Here is a 21771-nt window from a genome sequence, read left to right as displayed (position 1 = left end):
TACAACTGCACTTTCAATTCTTTCAGTTCTGCGGGTGCCATTCTGTATTGTGTTATGAAGATTGGGTTCACACCAGGCATAACATCAATCTCAAACTGCACCTCTCTTTCCGAAGGTAATCCTGAAAACTCATCAGGAAACACATCTGGAAAATTACATACTGTAGGGATGTCCCTCAATGCTGAACTTTCCACTTGGGTGTCTATCACATGTGCCAAGTATGCTTCACACCCCTTTCTAATCATCTTTCTGGCTAGTGCAGCCGAAATGATTTTTGATGGCAACAACTGTCTCTCCCCGGGTATTACCACATCACCGTATAGAGGGAGACCAAAAGTGACTGTCTTCAGTCTACAGTCAATCATTGCATGATGCCTGGCTAACCAATCCATGCCCAAGATGATATCATAATGTCTGAAGGGCATTTCAATCAAATCGGATAGAAAAACATGTCCTTGGATCACCAAAGGACAATCTCTATATATTCGGTTGACCCTGACCTCTTGTCCTAACGGACTTGTTACTAACACCTCAAAATCCATTTTGGCACATGAAACCACAAGGGAACTGATGATGCTAACACTAACATACAAATGGGTAGAACCGGGATCAAACAAGATAAATACTTCTTGATCAGAGATAGAAAATATACTGGCCACAATATCCAAAGTCTTTGCCTCTTTTCGCTGTCTCATCATGTAAACTCTGGCCAGAGCACTCCCTTATTCTGACTGCTTAACAGTAACCTGACTGCCAGAAGCATTGCCTTTACCTCTGCTAACCGGTTGTGAACCTCTGGTAGTAGAACTCTGAATGGATCCTTTTGCCGTAGTAGGAGTTGGCCCAAATCTACGGGCACTGGTGCAGTCCTTGGCCAGATGGCCTGTGCCCTCATAGTTAAAACAAGCTCCTGTAGCCCAATAGCAAACACCACCGTGGGTCTTACCACGTGTCTCACAGGGGCGGGGAGGGGCGGGGAGGATAAGAACCCTGTGTCAGCCGACTGCATCGAGGAGGTCTCTATTCAGAAGATCTGCCCCTTCCAAACCTTCTTCCTTTGCTCGGTCCCCCAAAGTATTTCCTTTTTCTAGTAGTACCACTGGGACCCTAATCCACTGTCTTGCCACTTTTATCTTTCTCTGATTTTTCGGTCTTCTCTGATTTCTCTTTCACTGGTGCCCCTTCTGACTCAATTCTTTCTAACTCAACTGCTTGAGAGACGAGCTCAGAGAAGTTATTATGTTTGAATCCAACTACTTGCATCCTCAGACTAGGCTTCAAACTAGTTTCAAACCTCTCACATCTTTCTTTGCAGGTAGAAAAGAGACTTCCAGCATAGTGGCTCAGGCGGGAGAACTCCCTATTATACTCTGCCACTGATCTATTGCCTTGCTTCAGACTTAAAAATTCTTGCAATTTCTGATCCACATATGCATCTGGGACATATTTCTGTCTGAACTCTCTGATGAAGTCGTCCCAGGTCAGTACTGGTGGTTCCACCAAGCTGTGGGGAATGGTCTTCCACCAATCGTATGCATCCCTTTGAAGTAGTGACACTGAATATTCAAACTTCAATTCATCCGGGCAGTGCAGTTTCTTGAATATTCTGTCCATTCTCTCTAACCACTGCTCTGCCTCTAAACGGTCCACTGTGCCTTTAAACTCTGCAGCCCCATACTTTAGTAGTTTATCATACTGTCTAGCTGGAGCCTGAGGTTGCACCACCGGTGTCTGAAGTGGAGCTTGAACAGGCATACTTCCAGCCATCTGTTGGAACATTGCAGCCATCTGCAGTGCAAATTGTGCAGAAAACTGCGGTATTTGTGGGGCTGGTGCCACTGAACCACTAATATTTTGGAGAGTTGGGGCTTCCTCTTGTGTTTCAGCCTCTACAGATTGCTCAACTGAGCGGTCCTTTTCTTCCATTACAATTTGGGGTAGGATATCTCCTGAACAAATAACACAAAGAGATTTCTCTCCGTTAGTTCATATTTATAATGTAATGCACTGTATGTAACAAATAAGGACATTGGGCAGTTGTACTTATCAAAGAAATAGACAAATTCACAAATCAAAACATACTTTAAAAACTTGCTCTGATACCACTAAAACATGTCACACCTTACCCCTCTGTAAGGCATAACATGATCCCGTAGTATACCTAATGAATTACCGACTCCGTCTACCGATAACCCATTAAATACACTATAAGGGATTTTAAAACAATTTTCTTACTTTTTGAAAGTGATAAGCTTTTCTAGCAGGTATTAAAAACATTTACTTGAAGTTTAAAGATTTGATAAAATTTTTGTCCATTTTTGTTTTTCCTTAAATTTTAGAAAAATTTCGACAGAGTGCCAGCTGTATTTGAGAAAACCGAAAATTTTAACCTGTAGAAAACACTTTCAATATAACACTTCATCAAATCTCAACTACCATTTCAACTCAAATCGATACAAATTAGCTCAACTCCCATAATTCAAATCAAAATTTCACAACTCAAAATTTCAATTCAAATATTTTCGAAAATAGTAATAATTAGTTTCATATATATTTCATTAAAGAAAAATTAAGTTACATTTATCAGTCCAGAAATTTCTTCTGAAAATCCAAAATAATAATATTACAAAATCTATACAACTGCTCATGACCAATTTACAAATGTATATACAGTTAATTACATCAAAATAAATATGTACAATCAGGGTATAAGATTATACCCGACAAAAGGTTCAGAAGTAGCTCTAAAATCCTTAGAAGCTCGCTCCGCTACTCTACTAGTCTCTCTATCTGCGACATCAATGAAAAGCTATCGTTGAGTATAATGACTTAGTGGTGCACAACATAACAGAAATACAATTTTATGTGTAAATCAAATCACATTTATTCAATTATGGTACTGAAAAGGAAAAGCAGATACAAAACACAATTTATACTTTCAGTCAAACATTCTCATTTTGGAAGTCACAAAACAATTTCATAAAAACACATAGTTATATCATGCCATTAGTACAATGTTCATCTCAATAGCCAGAGGCTTATGAGAAATCTCAAGGCTAGTAAGCTCAATCTATGGGTACCCATTCAATTTCTTCCTCTATTGGCACACACTTCAACACTTCAGCCAGAGAGAGAACCAAAATTCAAAACTAATTCCTCCCACTAGGCATGCTAGTGAGACATTCAGATATATGGTCATGACACTGTAGTTTCAAAACTATATTAATATTTTACTAAACATTTATTAACAATTCAAACACATACAATTGCATTTCCAACAATTTAGGTCAAAAGTATAATATTCATTTTAGTCACAAATTTGCAATAAAGATAAATCATAATTTATTCATCAAAATAAATTGTCAAAGAGAATTTGCAGAAAAATTTTATGTTGTGCACAAACCTTGTGCGAGTCGCCTTTAGGCCTTGACTCAATGTCTCAGGTTCTTTCCCAGTATTCTTTTCAACTGAAATACAAAATTTCACAGTGTTTCAGTATCACAACTTATAATAAATCCAACAACAAATTCACATCTATTTATTTCTAGCTCTAATACGCTTAAATTAACGTTCTTTAAAATTTGTATTTCGGAGTTACTATTCACGGCACTATTCAAGTCAAAACGTTGACTTTCTTATGCTTAATAGGTATGGAAATTTCAATTACACCCACATAACACATTTTGGTTACCAAATTTGTTGGTTTTAGTTGCCCCTTCAATTTTTAGGTCTCCTAAGTACAATTTCAAATTTTCAGATTTGGTGTCCTTTTTTTGCACTGTTCCATTGGTCATGTTGCTGTATGAATTTGGCTAAGTGTTCTTCATAGAAGTTGTTCCTTATTGTCTTAGCTTTAATCCCCTTTTTGAATCACTCCATTCGAAGTTTTATAGCCCAAGATATGGCCATTTGAACATGGCTGGCCAGATTGGTCTAACCCAGATTTCTGGGCACCTAATTTGGTTCTGGCAGTTATGGACCACTAACTTTAGGTGGCAAAATGACTATGTTATGGGAAGAATTTGGGTTGGTGTTCTTCATGAAAGTTGTAGTGCTATGTCATCCTTTCCAATGCCACAAAAATTAGGTCATTTGGACTTGTATAGCCCAAGTTATGGCCAAATGAACAAATTGGTCATTTTGGTACAGTGACAATGCACTACACCCAAGTTTGACCTAATTGTTCACTATCCTAATGTCATTTTCTGGGCATGGTTCCTATGAAAAATGTGCCATTATGTGTCTATTTTCATTCTCAATTAGCCTCACATCAATTGGGTTGATAAATTTTCATTTTTAGTCTCTGAAAGAGACCTGGGTCAAGCTGTCAGAATAGTGACCCTAACCAATCTGAATTGCACTTGGTTTCTACCAATTCAAACATACTGCAAATAGTCCCAATTGACCATTTCTCACTTCAATTAGAGTCATTTGCACCAATTGACCATTTTTCCAATTTTTCCCAATCTTCAAGATGTTTAAGAACCCTAATTTCATAATTATGAAATCTAATGAAATTAAAGTATATATTCATTGTCTATGTGTCACCTCAATTAGCCATTCAATTTCATCAAACTCATGCACTACTAACTCCCTTTATTGCTGGCCGAAAATCCCCTTCGGTCCCTCATAATGGTTTTCTTTAAATTTTAAGTTAAAATCTAAGTTAATTAAACTAAGAACATAAGTGTTAAACAAAAAGTTTCAATTCAAACTACTAACATTTCTTTGATTTTTACTTCTTCACTTTCTTCTCTTTTCTTCTTTTCTTTCCTTCTTCAAATGCCTTCTCAAGTGAAGATAGCAAGCTTTTGTGTAATAATTTTGGGGAATTTATGTTTAGTTGGGTGAAATTCAAGCTTGAGTTCAAGCTTTAATGGAGATTGCACATGGAGGTGAGAGAGAGAGTGAGGGGCTGCCGAAACTTGTGGGGAGAGAAGAGAGTGAATTTTTGTTTTAATTTTTATGTATTTTGTATTTATTAAGTCAATTTGACTTAGTCAAAAATTGTAGGAAATTTAAATTTGAATTATGAGGTCATATATATGAGGTAAAGTGATGTAATAAAAGCTTTTCTTTTCTTTTTTTTTTTTCTTTTTTTATTTATTTTTTCTTATTTCTTTAATTTAATTCTCGGCTCCGAAATTTTCGTTTCTCCGATTTTATTGGACAATTAGGTCAGGAGTCAGTTCTAGGGGTAAATTGACCAAATTGCCCCTCGCCGGTTTGATCCAGTTTGTTAGTTATTCAATTTTTTTTTGGATCCCGGACCTATTTATTTGACCTACTTAATAATTCTTTTCTGTGATTTTCTCTTTTCCACTATATTCGCAATAGTCCTAAGGACATCGGCATCATATTTTTCGGTTCAAAATTCGAGTTACAATGGCCTTCGCAGCCACTTCTCGGGAAGGTCACCCATCGCTGTGACTCCCGGCTCATTTAACTTTTTATGTTCTATTTTTCTTATTTATACTTAACTATCTGACAATCACTAATTATTTGCATTCAGGGCTTTTCTAGGTGTCTTAGATGTGATTCTAATCTCCTTAATTGTCCGGACCGACACCGGTCACTAGAATAGTGAAATATACCAGGCTATGCATATAGGGATGTTACAATAGCATTGACGATCTCCTGACTCAGAAGATGAGCTTGGGTTTGGAGGCTATTGCGAACCAGCATATGATCAGAAAAAAGGCTCATCTCTTAATACGAGAGATTATAAAAGCTGTTCAGGACGCAGCAGCTGCCAAAGCCCAACTCTCAACTGCCAGTGATCATATTGCTAAGTTAGAAGATCGGGCGAAGTCTGGTGAAGAAAGGATAGCCGAACTGGAGAGGGAACTTAAAGACGCTCGGGCTTGCCGATCTCGCTCAAATTACTAAATAGATCAAAGCGAAGGAGGAAGAGGCCCTGGCGAGAGAGGCTGGAGCCCATGTGAATGCCCATAGTGATCTTTTGGCCGAACTCGTGAAGCACTATCTTGAAGAGGACTTCTCCTGGATGGAGAAGCTTGTCCTGAGAGCTGAAGATGAGAGCAAGGAAGAGCCTGAGAGAGAGGAGAGAGAGAATTTTGAGATCGAAAATGTAACTAAAGAGCAGGTTAGGGAAGACCCTCCTACCGAATAACTTTTGTATAATTTTTCTTTGGAATGAATTTTAATTTCTTTAGTGATCGGTTCTTGATGAGATCGGAAAAATACCAAACTAAGAACGAATGAACGTTAACTCAATTCCCAATTAATTGGATAAGTCCAAACACAAAGTTTAAGATTGGTTATCGAGCATGACTACTTAAAGAGCTCGGTAAACATTAAGCGCAAAGATGAGATTAGAAAACCTTTGAAAATAAATGATTTGAGATCAGGTCTCGATCCAATTTTGCTAGGTTCAGGATCATTTATAGATCAGATAAGATATTAATTTGAATAATGCGAGGGAGACCTGATCCAGAAACTACCTGGAATTACCTGAAGTTTGGGGTTAGGGGATCGGAAAACACAATGCAAATTCCGGTGGTTCGACAACAGGTCGAATAAACATAGGGATCGAAAAATACTTAATTTGTTCATGAGATCAGACAGACTCTGGATTTACTAATCATCTGAAAACAAGTTATTGTGGATTCGGAGAAAATGACTTGAGATCAAGTAAATGGTAGAGATCGGGTAAAACGCCTACGAGGGAGATCGGCTAAAATGCAAGTCGTGACTAGAGATCGACCTAAAATGTGGTGTCTACAGTGTGCAATTTCAAATTTATTTTTTATTAAATAAAAACTGAAATGTAAACGTTTACATTTAATTATTTAAACACTCAAAATACTAAACATCCAACAATAATAAGTGAAAAAGTATATATTAATTAAAAATTATCGAAAAACCTAAGAGATTCAATTAAAATTGTGAAAGTTAAATTGTCTAAGGAAATATGCAAGTGTGAAATTTTCATATTGGAAAAAAGAAAGAATAAATGCGAGACATATAAGTGAGAAGAACCGATAAATCCATTGCAAAATTTTAATTAGATGAGTATGTTTATTTCTTAGATCAAGAAGGATTCTCATAAAGCGTTTTAAACTCCCCATATCTCTAACACTTAGAAACATAATTATTAATTTTATTTTTTCCGTTTAGAATTAATCTATATGTATATTTAAATGCATTAAATTAAGTTTATTTCAATAAATTCACTGCTATTAAAATTCATATTTACCAATTAACATTTTAACAATATTACTAAGTAAAATATTGGATATTTTACAATTTAATCCCTTAATTATAATAAAAATCACAGTTTAACTTTTTTTTTTTTTAATTTTTAATGAAAAATAAATTTATCCCTGAGATATATTTTTGTTTATGGAATAGTCCTTTTGTTCAAATTCACTAAACACAAATCAAACTATTTGTAAACCAAAACATAAATAGTTAATATCAAATTCACCACATTTCCAGGTGAATGGACCCAAATATATATTCTATCGCAAGCAAATCAAAACCCCAAATGTAGAACCTTGGCTTCTCAGTAGCCATAATCAGTGCCATGCCCTGAACCATGGTTTTCAGCTGGTGAATGGCCCACATGTCTAGTAACTTCAGATGGTTGCGATGCGTATATCAGACCTTTAGCTGGATAAGGAGTGTACTCTCGACTGACTGATCCACTGGATGAGAAAGCTGGATAGGCATTAAATCCCTGACCAATTGATTCTCTTGTTCGGTTCTGCGAGTTACTTTTACCTTCAGCAATGACGTTCTGCATCACAAAAAAAGAGGGTAATTTAAATAAATCAACAAAACAAATGCTCCTCCAATCCCCCCAAAAAGAAAGGGAAAAAGAAACTAAACTAGTTCAACATGTACTATTAAGGTAACCAGTATAGCAATGCAACTCTTGCTGCTAGTTCATCAGAATAAAACACATTTTATTGGCAGGTCAATAAGAAGACACGAATAGACATCAGTATCCTATTATATGCAACTGGTAGTGACAATTCTGTGCTTCAAGCAAATTTTCCCAGGACAATAATTGCAGCATGAAACGTGACTCCATCTTTAAACAGGCTTTACCAGGGAGATGAATAAATGCAACTTTATATACGGCTAAACAACAGAAAAGTGCAAATACAATTCTAACGAAAGTGAAACATCTTCCAGGCTTTGTTGTCATACATTTATTGACATGCTCATACTGCCATGCACTAGCTACATTACATCTAATTGATGAACCAGCAAAATGCTGAATCCTAGGAATCATCATGCCTCTTTTAGCTTAATCTTTGCTCAAATATATTGTGAATATTAGACCTGAACTCTCAATATTGATGCCATAAAGAATAGCTAAAATGCTAGCTCATTCACAACCCACCTGCCCACCCTGATCCCTAAAAACAGATAGAGTAGGGAAAAGAAAATTAATTAATGGACAGATATCCCTTCTCCAAATCAATGTTTGGGCAGCAACAAACAGGAAATTAATCAAACTGGAAGCATTTCTTTGAATAGTTTGTGCCTGCACCAGACTTTGAGCCCAGGACAATTTCATGACACAATAGCTGTCGACCTTTCTGTATGCGGTAGTCAAATAAGAAAACAGAAATATTGGGCTGAGCTCCTTCAAAAGATCATCAGGGAAATAATAGAAATACCTGTATCAACTGTTGAGCTGTTTGCATTTGTGAAGCAGTTCCATTAATTTCAACAGTCATCTCACCAGGCACATCCCTTGTTTCCTGTACTGCAATAGCAGCCCCACTGGCACGACGTATATAGCTTATGTTTGCACCAGATACACCAATCAAAGCATCAGCATATGACAGAGGGATTTGCATATGGTGTATCATCTACACAACAACAAAAACAACAACAGCAATTAAGCCTAAATTCCAAACAAGTTGGGGTTGGATATATGAATCCTTATTCGCAATTCAGCTCTATTAGAAACCAATTCCGCATCAATTGTAAATTTTTTTACGTAATTATAGCCCTAGTATATGACATCTTCAAGTGTGTAGCTTAACAGAGAGTGTAACAGTTTAAACTTGGAGTAAAAGGACTAAAACCAACAGTAAGAAAATGAAAAACCCAAACCCAGTATGATACTTCTGAATTCAACCTATTAACTAATACTTACTAATTACATTTAACTCAAACACTCCAAAGTATTAACAGTCATTTTAACCAAAAATACCTCTTAATTTGAATAATGTCACATCAAGTGAATACTAACTCAAGGCGAAAATGATAAATTAATTAAGCATTCACAACTGTATATTCAGCAATAGATCCTATATAAGGTATCCATAGAACATAGAAGTAGAATTTATGTGTAAAAAGCAGTGGCATTTATATGCATAAAGAGGCTCCTTGGAAGCACACTTACCAAATAACAAATGCCAGATCAAGTACAAAATCAACACGAAAGAAGTTTATGTTTAGAAAACCTATCCTCAAGGCCCTCAAATTTCAGTCATATCCTAAGGTTGTTTTTAATGGTACCACACCTTAGAAAATAGGATTATATATTTAAGAACCATACTAATCAAACAAAAACAACCACTGTGTGAGACACTGAAAGGACTTAATTTAGTGATTTCCTCAACAGAGGAAGCACAAATTCAACAGAAAACATCATTTGCCAAAATTTTGCTACTGTCCAATTTGCTCATCGAAAAATGCTATTAACTAAGAAAAAAATCAAGATCAAAGCGAAGAAAATAAACCTTTCCAACCACTGATTGTGGCTGTGCATTTGATGAATGGCCTATAGAAGTATCTCTTCCATATATGGAAGGACCTAGATGGGGCTGCTGATCAAAAGGAGGTATATCAGAATGCGGATGATAATGATCATGTTGATGTTGAGGCAGCAAATATTGGGAATTGGGCCCATAAACATTTCTACCACCAGCATTGTTCAGAAAAGCCTGCAGAGGGCCCCAAGATTGTTGTGGGATCATGTTCTGGTTTGATCGAACATTTGGCATTTGCATCTGACATCATAAATTTTCTAATTCTTAATAAACACAAGCTGCAGATAAACCTACAAATGTATGTGCAATATATAAATATGCATCATCTTGCAAAGTTACCAAAACCATTACAATAACTTGAACCCCATGCAATCCATCAACAAGTTTCACATGCTATATTTTACAAACGCAAACTTGAGAAGGAAATAAGTTAAATGACCTAAAAAGTTGAATTGAACGAGATTAGTTTTGTTGTTTGAGTCCAAAGGATTTTGAGGTTGGCCACATATGTAGGACCTTATATATGAGTACAAGCAAAATAGGCTGTCTGAACCAAGTTTGAATTATTATTGGAAAATATGGGGAGTTTTTGCCTAATCTTAGTCATGTTGCACTCAAATTTGACTACCATGCCAACAGCTGATTGAATGGGCCAATCAAGTAATGTATGGATGACTAATGAACCAGCCGCTGGTCAACTATCCTGAAAACCAATTGTTAGAATCCCTCAATTAGTGTAAAACCTTTAATCAGTGTAAATTAGCCCTAAATTATAATTAGAAATCATTGTATTTATTGACTATTATTAGTTTTCTAGTTAGTCCTAGCCTTTGTATATAAATTAGAATGCTTGTAAATCAATTTAGTATGAAGAAATATAAAATAAAATTTTCCAAATTCTCTGTTTTCTACATGGTATCAAAGCAGTGCCAAAATTTATTGGCATGAACAGTGTAGTTCTGGGTTTTTTTTTTTTTTTTGGGTCAAGCTTCTATGTCGTTGTAGGAAGGGAGGTGACTGTCACCACCCACTTGAGTAGGAAGGACACCATCTGATCGGCCTACGCCCGGAGTCCTGCCATCGTCTGATGAAGTGCGTGAGGTCACGCGCCTCCAGAAGTCTCATGTCACTCTTTACACGCCGACGCGTGCACCCTTTTTTTCAGTGATTTTTTCGACCGCGCCTCTTACTAACAACCTTCATTGTCCGGTGGGCCTCTAACCAACATGTTTTTACTCCTAGTTTGCACATTTATTTTTTTGGATACCTTCTGTTGCCCAATTTCTTGCTTTCTGTCTCAGTACCTATTTTTTTAATTGAAAAATGACTGATAAAAAGAAAAAAGCCTCTGAAACAAAGGCTGGATTTGTTGATAATAATCCCTCTTTATAAATTAGTCCTATAAAGTTGGATGGAACTAATTATTTGACATGGTCTAGATCTTGTCTACTGTTCATTCCGGCTAGAAGACTGTAGAGGTATATCACTAGTGATAGAAAAAAGCCAAAAAGTATTAGTTCTACCCACGGCCAGTGAGAGTCGGAGAACTCTCTTGTTATGTTATGGCTCATCAATTCTATGCAACATCATATAGCTTGTGGGTATTTACTATTGGATAGTGTCGCTACTATTTGGAGTGCTGTTTCTCAGACTTATTCTCAAGTTGAGAATGATGCATAAGTTTATGAGCTTAGAAACAAGATTAATGGAATGAAATAAGGTGAGTTGATTGTTGCTCAGTATTATGCGAAACTGAGTGATCTATGGCAAGAGTTGGATTTCTATTAGGACTTTCAGGCTTCATGTCTAGTTGATGCAGTTAAATTCTAGAAATTGGTTGAGAATGAGCGCATATATGATTTTCTTGCTGGGCTAAATGTGGAGTATGATCAGATTCGGGTTCAAGTGCTTGGTAAGGATCCTTTGCCCACCTTAAGGCAGACATACTCTTATGTTCAGCAGGAGAAGAGCAGAAGGAGTGTCATGATCAATTCTACAGCTATTGATAAGACTGAGTTAACTGCTAACTCCTTACGAGAATAGTCATATGGTCCATTAGATAAGGATCACTTGTATTGTGACTACTGTGGAAAATCTCGGCACACCAAAGAACAATGTTGAAGTCTGCCGCACTACCTAAAGGGCGTGGAGAAGAAAGGACGGGCTCTGCTAGATCATAAGCAAATGTATCTGAGGCTGTGAGTGTTTTTGAAGATACTGCTATCACTGGGATGTTTTCCAATGAAGAGGTACAGACTCTGAGACGATTCCTATCATAACTTGAATCACAATTCACTACAGTTGCCTCTTCTAACTTCATCAACTCAGGTAATGCTTTTCTTGCCAATCATAATAATTCATTTTGGGTTATAGATTCTTAACTCAACTCAACTCAACTCAACTAAGCTTTTATCTCAAAAATTTGGGATCGGCTATATGGATTCACTTTCTCCACTCTAAACGATTTTGAGTTAAATCTTCAAAAATATGTAATGCTTCTAGGTCATATTGTACTACTCTCCTCCAAGTCAATTTAGGTCTACCCCTTTTTTTCTTTCTATCATCTAACCTAATGTGCTCTACTTGTCTAACTGGAGCCTCCGTATGTCTATGCTTCACATGACCAAATCACCTCAATCTTCCTTCTCTCAACTTATCTTCAATTGGCACCACTCCTACCTTTTCTCTAATACTCTCATTATAGACTTTATCTAGTCTAGTATGGCCACTCATCCACCTTAACATTTTCATCTCGGTAACTCTTATCTTAGACGCATACGACTCTTTCAGTGCCCAACACTCACTACCATATAACATAGCCGATCGTATGGCTGTACGATAAAATTTTCGTTTCAACTTATTGGGAATCTTACGATCACATAAAACTCCAGTGGCACGTCTCCACTTCAACCATCCGACTTTAATCCTATGACTAACATCCTCCTCACATGCCCCATCTACTTGAAGGACTGAGCCTAGATATTTAAAGTGATTACTTTGGGACAATACAACTCCATTCAAACTAACTCCTTCCCTATCATCAGTTTGGCCTTCACTGAACTTGCAATACATGTATTCTGTCTTCGTTCTACTTAACTTAAAACCTTTTGACTCTAGAGTACTTCTCCAAAACTCTAGCTTTCTATTGACTCCTTCTCATGTCTCATCTATCAGAACAATATCATCCGCAAACATCATGCACCAAGGAATACTCTCTTGTATATGTTTCGTAAATTCATCTAAAACTAATGTAAAAAGGTAAGGGCTTATGACTGATCCTTGGTGTAATCTAATTGAGATCAGAAAATCTCTTGTGTTCCCTCCCACTGTACGCACAATAGTAGTTGCTCCTTCATACATATCTTTCAACACTTGTATGTATCTAATAGATACCCTCTTTTATTCTAACACATTCCATAAGACATCTCTTGGAACACTATCATAAGCCTTCTCCAAATCAATAAAAACCATGTGTAGATCTTTCTTCACATCTCTATATTTATCCATCAAGCTTCTAATGAGAAAGATCGCTTTCATAGTTGAATGACCGGGCATGAAACCAAATTGATTGAGAGAGATAGAAGTATCATGACGTAGTCGATGCTCCACAACTCTCTCCCACAAATTCATAGTATGACTCATGAGTTTAATTCCTCTATAGTTTGAGCAACTCTATATGTCTCCCTTATTTTTAAAAATAGGTACTAAAATACTCCTCCTCCATTCATCAGGCATTTTCTTTGAGTTTAGAATCTTATTAAATAATTTAGTTAACCATGCTACTCTCATATCTCCCAAACACTTCCACACTTCAATTGGTATTTCATCGGGTCTACAGGCTTTACTCACTTTCATTCTCTTAAATGCTTCCTTTACTTCTAAAGATCTAATCCTTCTAGTATAATTCACATTCTTTTCTATTTTTCTGTAGTCTATATTCACGCTATTACCATTTTGACTATTATTAAAGAGATCATTAAAATAATTTCTCCATCTTTCTTTAATGTCCTCATCTTTCACCAACACTTTTCCTTCTTTATCCTTAATGCACCTAACTTGATTAAGATCTTGATATTTTTTTTCTCTCTTCCTTGCTAATCTATAAATATCTTTCTCCCCTTCTTTAGTTCCAAGTTTCTCAAAAGCCTGTGCTCTTGCTTGACTAACTGGCTTTTTTGCTTCTTTCTTTGCTATCTTGTACTGTTCATATGCCTTGGGTTATAGATTCTAGAGCAAACACATATATGACAGGCTCTTGGAATAAATTCACATCCTATTCTTCATGTTCAGGCAAAGAAAAGTCTGTATTGTGAATGGATCCTTATCTAATGTTTCTGGAACAGGTTCTATTAAATGGACTTCTACTATAAGTCTTAGTTCTGTCTTACATATGCCTAACTTTCCTATTAACCTTTTATTTGTTAGTTCTATCACAAAAGCTTTCAACTGCATAATTGAATTTTTTCCCACTCACTGTGTGTTTCAGGAGTTGATAACAGGGAGAATGATTGGCAGTGGCAGAGAGCAAGATCGGCTATATCTATTGAATGATTGTATTGATCAGGCCATGTTGGGACAGTCTATGGGTGTTGAGGAAGAAATTATTCAGTGACATCCTTCATTTACTGTTTTAGAGAAACTTTATCCTCTTTTGTTTAAGTAATGCAAAATTGAATTGTTAGTATGTGATGCTTGTGAGTTTGCCAAACATACTAGACAATCTTATCCTGCAATAAATAATAAGGCTTCAATTTCTTTTATGACTATCCATTCTGATGTGTGGGAGCCTACTCAAACTGTATCTTTATCAGGTTATAAATGGTTTGTGACTTTTATTGATTGTTGCAGTAGGTTAACTTTGTTATATCTGATGAAAGGAAAAAATGAAGTATTTTCATGTTTTCAGCAGTTTCACAAAATGATTAGCATCCAGTTTTATGCTCATGTTAAAATATTGAGAACTAATAATAGCACAGAGTATATGAATGGAGTTTTTCAGAAATATTTAAAGTCACACGGAATTTTGCACCAGACTAATTATGTTAACACTAGTGCTCAAAATGGAGTGTCTAAAAGAAAAAATAAACATTTAGTTGAGGTTGCTAGGTCTCTTATATTTACAATGAATATTCCCAAACCTTACTGGGGGATGCAATTCTTTCTGCTGTATATCTTATTAACAGGATGCCACTCCGAATTTTGGAGTTTAAGAGTCCTTTAGAGGTTTTGTAAGGTAAAAATTCATATACTGTTCCTCCAAAGGTCTTTGATTGTGTTTGCTTTGTTCATCAGCCTAATAGGGGGAAGTTAGAACCTCTAGCCCTCAAGTGTCTTTGTTGGTTATTCCAGTACTCATAAAGGGTATAGGTGTTACGACCCTCCTACACGAAATATTTTGTGAGCATGGATGTTACTTTTAGGGAATCTGAATCTTATTTCTATCCACCTCTTCAGGGCGAGCATAGGAAGGAAGAAGAGGTTTCTTTCCCTTCTTCTTTGTGCTCTCCCAACTTTCAACTTCAAAGGGAAAATCTGGATTTAAAGACTATACATAATAATGATACTTAGGGGGAGTCACCTAAATCTCGAGGGAGACTAAATGGACCAGATTTGAGAATCTATACTCGACAGAACAAGACAGATGTAGCCATCGAGTAGGAGACTGCTGATCAATCGGAATCTCTGGATTCAATTCCTGAATATCCTGAGGTATATGATGAGTCTCCTTTGGTTCCTGAAGAGTCTAATTTTAATTCTCAGTCTACTCTTCCTTCTTCTAATAATGATCTTGATATTCCTATTACTCTCAGAAAAGGTGTTAGAACTTGTACTAAACATCCCATCTCTAACTTCATTTCCTATGATTCTTTGTCTCTATCCTATAGAGCCTTTCTATTGTCTGTTTCCTCTGTTTCTATCCCACAGGATTAGAAGAAAGCATGTCTTGATCCGAAATGGAAGGCAACCATGGTGAAGGAGATGAAAACTCTAGCAAAGAATGAGACTTGGGAACTTGTTACTCTTCTAATGGGGAAAAAACCAGTTAGCTGCAAGTGGGTGTTCACTGTGAAACATAGAGCAGATGGTTCAATTGAAAGGTATAAGGCTAGGCTGATAGCAAAAGGCTTCACACAGATGTATGGGGTAGATTATCAGGAAATGTTTGCTCCTGTTGCTAAAATGAATACCATTAGAATTTTACTATCTTGTGCAATAAATCTTGAGTGGAATTTGTAGCAGTTTGATGTAAAAAATGACTTTCTACATGGTGATTTGGAAGAAAAGTATATATAGAAATCCCTCCAGGGTTTGAGAATGGAAAGACCAAAGAAAAAGTTTGCAGATTGAAGAAAGCACTGTATGGTTTAAAACAGTCACCTAGGGCATGGTTTGACAAGTTTAGTAAGGTTATGGTTTCTTTTGGATACTGCCAAAGCAATGCTGATCACAGCTTGTTTATAAAACACTATAAGGGTAAGATCACTCTGCTTATTGTCTATGTGGATGATATTGTAGTAACTAGTGATGATAGGGAATAAATGATTCATCTAAAGGAACAACTAGCACAGGAGTTTGAAATCAAAGATTTTGGAAGGCTAAAGTACTTTCTTGGAATAGAGGTTGTCAAATCAGATAAAGGAATCTTTATTTCTCAAAGGAAGTACATACTAGATTTGTTGGAGGAAACAGGAATGCTAGGTCCTTTCGCATACCAGACCAGATATAGCATATGCAGTGGGTCTAGTGAGTCAGTATATGCATGATCCTCGTGAACCTCATTTGGAGGCTATTTTTCGCATCTTGTGATACTTAAAATTTGCACCTGGGAAAGGACTTATTTTCTCAAAGAATGGCCATTTTCAGATTAAGGCCTTTACAGATGCAGATTGGGGTGTATCTCTTGATGATAGGAGATTGACATCTGGTTATTGTACTTTTGTTGGTGGTAGTCTAGTCACTTGGAGAAGCAAGAAGCAAAATGTGACAGTTAGATCCAGTGCAGAGGTTGAGTTTAGAGCAATGGCTCAAGGTATTTATAAACTATTGTGGTTACGAAAGTTGATGGAGGAATTACAATTGCTGGAAACTAGTAGTTTGTCTCTGTTCTGTGATAACAAAGCTACCATTACTATAGTTCACAATCCAGTTCAGCATGATCGGACTAAGCATATAGAGATTGACAGACACTACATAAAAGAAAAAATTGTCAATGGTTCCTTAAGTATCTCTTACAGAGGGTCGAAAGACCAGTTAGCTGATGTGTTCACTAAGAAATTAAGTTGTAAGGGGTTTTATACCTTAGTTTGCAAGTTGGGCATATGCAACATACATGAATCAACTTGAGTGGGAGTGTTAGAATTCTTCAATTAGTGTAAATCCCTTAATCAATGTAAATTAGCTGTAAATTAGAATATAATTAGAAATCATTGTATTTATTGGCTATTATTAGTTTCCTAGTTAGTACTAGCCTTCGTATATAAATTAGAATGCTTGTAAATCATTTTAGTATGAAGAAATATAAAAGAAAATTTTCTAAATTCTCTGTTTTCTACACCAATAGAACAAGGCCATTGCTACTTTAGGAAACAATTGCATTCGATATTAGTTGACTATAATAACCTAGATCGAACCCATCCACATTCGGTTTCCATTTTTAAAAATGTACCATAGATGAGAGAAGAATTGGCAAACTTACTTGTGTTTCAAACACTCCAATAATACTGTGGTCAACTAAGAACTTCCGAAGATGATTAGCAATTAGTTCAACTCCTTTGTGCACACTTGCTGGCTCACCTAGTATCTCAACAATATTATCATCTTTCAGAGCAAAAGGTGGCAGGCGTTCTGCAGTAAATTAATTAAACAGTAGTAAAGCCAAATTGACATAACACTTCAAATATTACTGCAGCGTGTTTGATAAACAAAATGCATTCACTTTCTATTTTCTAAATTAAGCCCCTTCTTTATTTCACAAAAATGGGTGAGGGGGGAAGTGCGTAGAGCTCAACCAGAACAAGTTTCAAGTAACAGACATATAAGACAGTTACAAATGAAAATGTTGCATGAAACAATAACACAAGGGGATAATTAGAGACAAAAAGTGTTAAACAAAAAAAAATTAAGAAAAAAAAAAGCCCATAAATAAATTAGACAGACAGAGTAGTTTCACAAACATGATTTAAGCAGTCTCCAATCGAGCATAATATTGTGCATCCACATTTCTACAGCAATGGTTGAAGTATGAGAATGATTCAAACATTCTAATATGGAGCATAATGCTTATAGTGTTGTTATAGGCACACCAAAGACACAAGACACGAAGCCCCAAGGTGGACTTCTAAACCCTCAGGTGAAGTGCCTTTAAGGCAAAAGGAAATCATGTGAAGAGTAGTGTTACCATTTTTATGATTCGATAGTTGTTTTGCTTAATTACTTACTGCATAGAAATTTTAATGAGATTAGACAACATAATGACCAGGAACTACAACCTTTGTGTCACAGCCCAATGCCCCCACATTTAAGCAAACATGTTAAGTTTAGCTTTCTTAGTGTCATTTCTTTAAAATTTTATGATACAACTCATTTCAAAGATGTGAACTTTACTTCACTCAAGTGTGTGCCTGTACTTGGCATGTGCCAGGTTGTAGCATTCATAACAACACTACAATTCATAAGATTACCTGCTCCAAGAATTCGAATGGTACAACCAGAAGCATCTTGAATAGATTTTATAGTGGAGCCTTGCTTCCCAATCAAGCTTGCTGCTTGAGCACCAGCCACTAGAAGTCTGGCTTTGATGTCTGAAGTAGCAGGACTTGCAGAATCATCTGAACCAAGAATTTGCTTATGAACCCTCAGCAAACCATCCATAGCTGGAGATATAGAAACATTGGGCTCTTCTTTTGCAGAAACCATGACCTTTAAAAAGAGCAGAAGATGGTAAATCAATAACTTTCCAAACGATTCTCATACTTAATGTATAGTAAGATCAAGCGGCAGAATTTAATACTAGGACATGCAAATAAAATCTAGCATCTTATGCAACACTGTACAAAAAATTCAAAATAAACACATGATAAAAATTGATCAGACTAAAATATTTTTCTAAACTCCCATTGAAGGTCTCTTTATCAAACTTCAATTAAATGTAGAATAAATAGTCAATATCCATAATTTTGATACATCATTAGCTAGATGATTCATCCCAAACCAAAATATCTCATCAAAATGTTGGCACACATAAACTGTTATATAAACATGTATAACTTGTAAAATAAAACATCAAGACAATTGAAGAAAGAAAAAAATGCTAATCCCTAAACTGCATTCATTGATGCAAAAAATAACAATCCCGATATTATGCTAATAACAGGTTCTGATATCAGGTTCATGGTTTCCACAGGCTGGTACAGTGGAACAATGCCCTAACTGGAGCAACATATTCATTTGCTCCGACTTGCTTGAGGGTTGCATGAATTTGCTTGTGAGAGTGTACCCATGAGACAACATTACACCAGGTAAATATAATTTGCAAAACAGAATCTGATTGCTGTTGTGTTAATGTGTTTTATGTCACTCATGTAATAAAATGGATCAAGAAATATTTTATAATACACCATTTGACCAAATTTTAAACAGCTGAGCTGTTAGTTTGAGATTTCTTTTAGTAATTTTGGATAATATTTATGTCAATTATTGAAGATTTCTTCTAAACAGCTTAACAATTTCTTGTGAGACATTAACTGACCAAGTTCTGAAGTTACTAGATACAATGCAAATCTTCTAGGAACTGAAATCCACGTAAAGTATTTCTGAATTCTGATAGTTAAGTCAAAATGTACTTTCAGCACTTGGTGCTCACCCCTTCGATCTTGATGTTTGGTTCTTCTAGTTTGATGCCACTTTCATCATTGATTTGTGGCTTTAGATCTGAGAAGAACCTGTAGACATCCATGTAATGTGTTGTTTAAGTTGGCATTTCCATTTATTATGTCTTTGCATCTTTCCTGTCTGACTGTTTAACAAAAACTTTTAATTTAAGAATGTATGTTTTGTTATTGTTTGCCGATTGTTATTAATTAACCATGATTGGAGCAACCACAAATAAATTTTGCCTTATTGAGGGGAAAATGGCAGTGGAGAACATCTACCGCACTAAGAGGTTCCCACAATATACACTTCCATAATTATAAGAAAATCAAAATAACTAGGAAACAAGTTTGTTTTGACATGAAACATTAATAACACTATTCAAGATGATCCTAGAAGAATAAAATTTTTGGCAAGTCCTAACATCTAATAATGTTTGCAAGAGATGGCAAGTCTACACATGCGATTGATGAGTTCCAAAACAAAACCATGAAAATTGGGGTAAAATATTTGAGATTAACTAGCTTTTCAGTGTTGTCAACCATGCTTCAGCAATTAATATTTGAGGAATATCAGCTCAATATGAAATACATACATCAAAACCATAAAACATGTGTGCCAAAGACAGGTGGGGGATGCAGAGGGAGCATGCATCCAACAATGAAAGCAGAGAACAGTTCACGCACTAGAAACAGGTTAAGTATCAGCAAATCAGTATAACGTTCAGTTGCTGACATAAGGACTTACCAATAAGGTAGAAAATAGCACTAAAGCAATTATTATAAAATTTCTCATTGGTATATAATATAACTCAATGAAAATGTGAAACTCACTGCTCTTTCCAAGATCCCAGGAGGGCCATCCAGAATTTTAATCCGAGCCTTTGTCTCCTTAATAATTTTCTTAATGGATTCTCCCTTTCGGCCAATGATACTACCAACCTTTTGCACAGGAATCAGCATCCTGAAAACATTCTCTCCAGGCCATCCAGGCCACCTCTTTCCCTCATCATGGGCCAATTCAGGGTCAGATTCTTGTATTTTTGGAGACTCTGAGTCTTCAAGAACATCAACATCATCATGTTTCAACTGCAAGTCCTCTGGTGCACCTCCATCATTACGTTTCAGTAAATCTTCCCCCGCCATAAAAAGTTATCTAGGCAAATACAACCCATGAAATCAATTCATATTTATGTCCAACACAAAACATACAGGATAAGGACATGATGTCTACAAGTCCTACCAATTTTTTTAAAGACTTCAGTTTGCTATAATTTACTCCGCTAATTAGCTTGCAATTAAAACAGCATTAAACTTGCCTACAAAATATAATATAGTCATCCTCGAGGACAATTCTTTCATCCTCAACAAATTCCAACATAACAAAAAATGATTAATTCCAACTTCCTTCCTCAAATTCCCAATGGTTGAATGAAAACATTACCTTATAACGATCAAGAAAACGAAAATCATTTACAATTAAAAGGAAAGGGAAGTAAAAATTGAAAGAAAAAAAAAAAAAGCCTCCAGGAACAACATAGCTATTTATTTCCAAAGAATGCAAAAGGCCCAGTCAACTAGTGCAGTTTGACAAAATTAGCAGGGCCATTGTTTAAATTTCCATCAATTTCCTCAACATTCCCCCCAAAAAAACAGAAGATATGACAGTAACATTTCACATTTTAGCAAAAGCCACAAAGCATCCAATGTAGACCAAAGAACACATGAAATATTTTTTTTGTGAGAACAATAAACAATTAAGTAGAGAAATCACATAAAAGAAACAAAGATGTTTAAGTCAAACAAAGATGTTGAAGTCACTACACTTAGATAAATTTACGAAACGAAATTGGCGGTACCTACCTAGATATGCAGAGAGAAGCAACACCTAAGCGAGATGGGAGGACAATCTATGACGCAACAAAACAAGGGTCATGCAATGCAATGAAGCACAAGTTCAAGCCCTTCAATATTTTCATTAGATAGTACAATTAGGATAGTGTACTTTTGTGCTTTTTTAATTTAAAAATTGAAAAAAATTTCCTAACATATCGATAATTAGACTATCGTACCATTAGCTAATTAATAATTAATGCCGTTAACTCTATTTACGTGGCACTATTATATCATATTGATATTAACGT

At 35.9% G+C, this 21771-nt stretch overlaps 1 protein-coding gene across 1 annotated transcript; it reads right to left on the bottom strand.

The window, feature by feature from the left end:
* Window positions 1-7362: 7362 nt before the first annotated feature.
* LOC131183355 (flowering locus K homology domain-like) lies at window positions 7363-20773 on the bottom strand. The gene is made up of 6 exons (XM_058154142.1): window positions 20462-20773; window positions 18440-18677; window positions 17455-17603; window positions 9729-9998; window positions 8655-8849; window positions 7363-7762 (listed from the first exon to the last, which is right to left on the bottom strand). Exons 1-6 carry the CDS (start codon window positions 20771-20773, stop codon window positions 7529-7531), a joined length of 1398 nt encoding a protein of 465 aa, XP_058010125.1. The 3' UTR covers window positions 7363-7528.
* Window positions 20774-21771: the final 998 nt, after the last annotated feature.

The sequence above is a fragment of the Hevea brasiliensis genome, chromosome 9 (assembly GCF_030052815.1).
Source record: "Hevea brasiliensis isolate MT/VB/25A 57/8 chromosome 9, ASM3005281v1, whole genome shotgun sequence".
Taxonomy (NCBI): domain Eukaryota; kingdom Viridiplantae; phylum Streptophyta; class Magnoliopsida; order Malpighiales; family Euphorbiaceae; genus Hevea; species Hevea brasiliensis.
Note: the sequence above shows the minus strand (reverse complement) of the source record. Positions and strands in the feature narration are given on the sequence as shown.